This window comes from Plasmodium reichenowi, chromosome 14, assembly GCF_001601855.1.
Source record: "Plasmodium reichenowi strain SY57 chromosome 14, whole genome shotgun sequence".
In the NCBI taxonomy this organism is placed as follows: domain Eukaryota; phylum Apicomplexa; class Aconoidasida; order Haemosporida; family Plasmodiidae; genus Plasmodium; species Plasmodium reichenowi.
This window is the reverse complement of record NC_033659.1, coordinates 1,089,910-1,092,682: the sequence shown is the minus strand read 5'-3', so window position 1 is coordinate 1,092,682 and position 2,773 is coordinate 1,089,910. Positions and strand designations below refer to the sequence as shown.

Genomic DNA, 2,773 nt, shown 5'->3' with positions numbered 1-2,773 from the left:
AAAAAAAAAAAAAAAAAAAAAAAAAAAAAAAGATATCACTTTTGACATATTAATGCTGTGATTTACTTTTAATTAAATATGGTAATAATATATTTATACATTTTTGAAGGTTTTCGTAACTTTTTCCCCCAGTTAAAGTTATATTACCTGTTGAAAAAATACTAGCAGAAACAATGTCCACTTTGCTCTTATCCTTGTCTATTGTGTTTTTAGCATTACACCAAGCAAAATTATTATCATGCTGCTATAAAAATATAAAATATATAAATATATATATATATATATAATAAATATTTAAAAAAAAAAATTTTTACCTCCTTATTGTCATTAGACTTATTCTCATCATTCATAAGAGCAATTTTTACTTTGCACGCTGGAAATACATTTGGATCATAATCCACCTAAAACATAATTATATAAATATATATATATATATATATATATATATATATTCATTTATATATTCTTTTATTTATTCATTTATTTATTCGTTTATTTATTCGTTTATTTATTCGTTTATCCTTTTTTATTTCTTACACTTTTATAATATTGAGCAAATAATGGCAAGACTATAGAAAATCCCACATTATATACGGCCAAAATATTTGTAATAGTTATTTTTTTTAATTTAATATTTTTAAAATTTAATTGTTTTAATTTTTTTTCAATTTTTTTCATAGCAATTTTACAAGCTTCTATTGAGTTATTACCTGTACATATAATTTTTCCATTTGAAAAAATGGAAACATTAATTATTAATTTTTTATTTATTATATGTTCAGATTCAATAAAAGGATCCATCGTTTGAATATCATAAGTATCTATCTTTTTATTATCACTATTATTATCATTTATAACAAAATTATTCTTATTTACATTATCATCTAAATATGAATTATTTTTAGATATATTTATTAGATTTTCATGTGATTTATTATTTGTTAATATTTTATCACTCGATGAATTGTTACTACTATCTAATAGTTTATTATTACTTAATTTATTACTTCCAGTTGTTTTAATCTCTTCTTTAATATTATTATTAGAATGTTTTGTTTGATTGACTTGTTCATTTTTCATTTTACATATGTCATCATTTTGTTTTTCCTTTTTATTATTCAAATATTTTATATATTTTTGTACTGTACTTAAAGTGACGGGAACATCAATTCTCATACATTTAAATTCTCGAGGGTTATATATACAATTTGAAAAATATTTATAAATATTATCTAGGTTTAATGAGGAACATAAAACAGCATTCATGGAAATATTATGAACACTCATGTTATTTTCATTTTTTAAAAAAATATTTGTTACCTCGTTATTATTAAGTTTTTTCTTTTTACAAGGGGGATACATTTTTGTAGTAGACACTTATATTATTATAATTATAATTGATTTGTTTTTTTTTAATATTATTCTTTTTCTTCTTTTATTATTATTATTATATTATATAATCACTCATGTACACTTTTTTACATACAATATTATATCTTCAAAAGGAACTTTCAAACTAGTTGAATATTATACATATATATATATATATATGATCCACACGTAATAAAACTAATTGGACGTTTTTTTAACAAGAAAAAAAAAAAAAAAAAAAAATTATAATCAAATCAAATAAAATACTGCACATAGCATACGCTAATATAAATATATACATATGTATATTTTTTATATATTTTTAGGAAAAATTTTGAGTTTTATGTGTTTCCACTATTTCAGTTAACTAAGGATTATACACAAATAACAGGTTGAAAAGGAAAAAATATAAAATGATAAATAATAAAAAAAAAATAAAAATAAAGCATAATGTAAATATTATATATATATATATATATATATATATATATATATATACATATATTTATTTATTTATTTATTTATTTATTTATTTATTTATTCATTTATTTATTATGTCTTCATACTTATGTATTATTATATATGTATTACAAAACACATAAATAAATAAATAAATAAATAAATAAACAAATATATAAATAAATAAACAAATAAACAAATAAACAAATAAACAAATAAACAAATTAATAAATGAATAAAAGATATTTTTTCATTCTCCAAGTTGCTAAAAAAAAACAAAAACAAATAAATTCATAGTTTTAAAAAAAAAACCACATATTTTTTTTTTGTTTTGTTTTGTTTTTTTATTTCTTTCATTTACCATTTATTATTTTATTTTTATATTATTATATTTATATTATATAATTATAAAAAAAATACACGTAAAATATATAAATACTGAGGTAATATTAATATAATATTATAAATATATAACATTCCTTTGAGCTTAATATGAATATAAATACATATTAATATAGTATTTTATATTATATTATATTATATAATATATATATATATATTATATATTATAGTGTTTCTATTTTTGGTATATATATAATATATAGAAGATAAGGTTAAACATTTATATAAATACACTAAAATATATATATATAGTAATGTATACATATTTTATTTAATTCTACCATTTCAATATTTTTAACTATATTATTATTTTTATAATTTCTTTTTACAATTTTTAAGTAATCAAAAAAATATATTATATATATATATTATATATATTAATATATAAATTTTTGTTTTTTTTTTCAATTTTTTTATTTTAAAATATTATAAATTTGTACTTATAAAAATTGTATATGTAAAATAATATATATATAATGTGAAACCTTTTTTTTTTTTTTTTTTTTAAATACACTAAAAAAGAGGATGTTGAAAAAGAATG

At 16.2% G+C, this 2,773-nt stretch overlaps 1 protein-coding gene across 2 annotated transcripts; it reads right to left on the bottom strand.

Annotated features, from left to right (window-relative positions):
* Positions 1 to 49: 49 nt before the first annotated feature.
* On the bottom strand, positions 50 to 1,362 carry PRSY57_1428100 (transcription initiation TFIID-like, putative; the record flags this gene model as incomplete). 2 transcript variants are annotated; one of them, XM_020115309.1, is made up of 3 exons in its annotated part: positions 50 to 244; positions 315 to 401; positions 538 to 1,362. In XM_020115309.1, the coding sequence occupies 3 exons, from the start codon at positions 1,360 to 1,362 to the stop codon at positions 50 to 52; spliced, it is 1,107 nt and encodes a 368-aa protein (XP_019969966.1). The 2 variants fall into 2 exon arrangements, with proteins under 2 accessions (XP_019969966.1, XP_012765335.2); XM_012909881.2 differs by having other exon boundaries at positions 50 to 241.
* Positions 1,363 to 2,773: the final 1,411 nt, after the last annotated feature.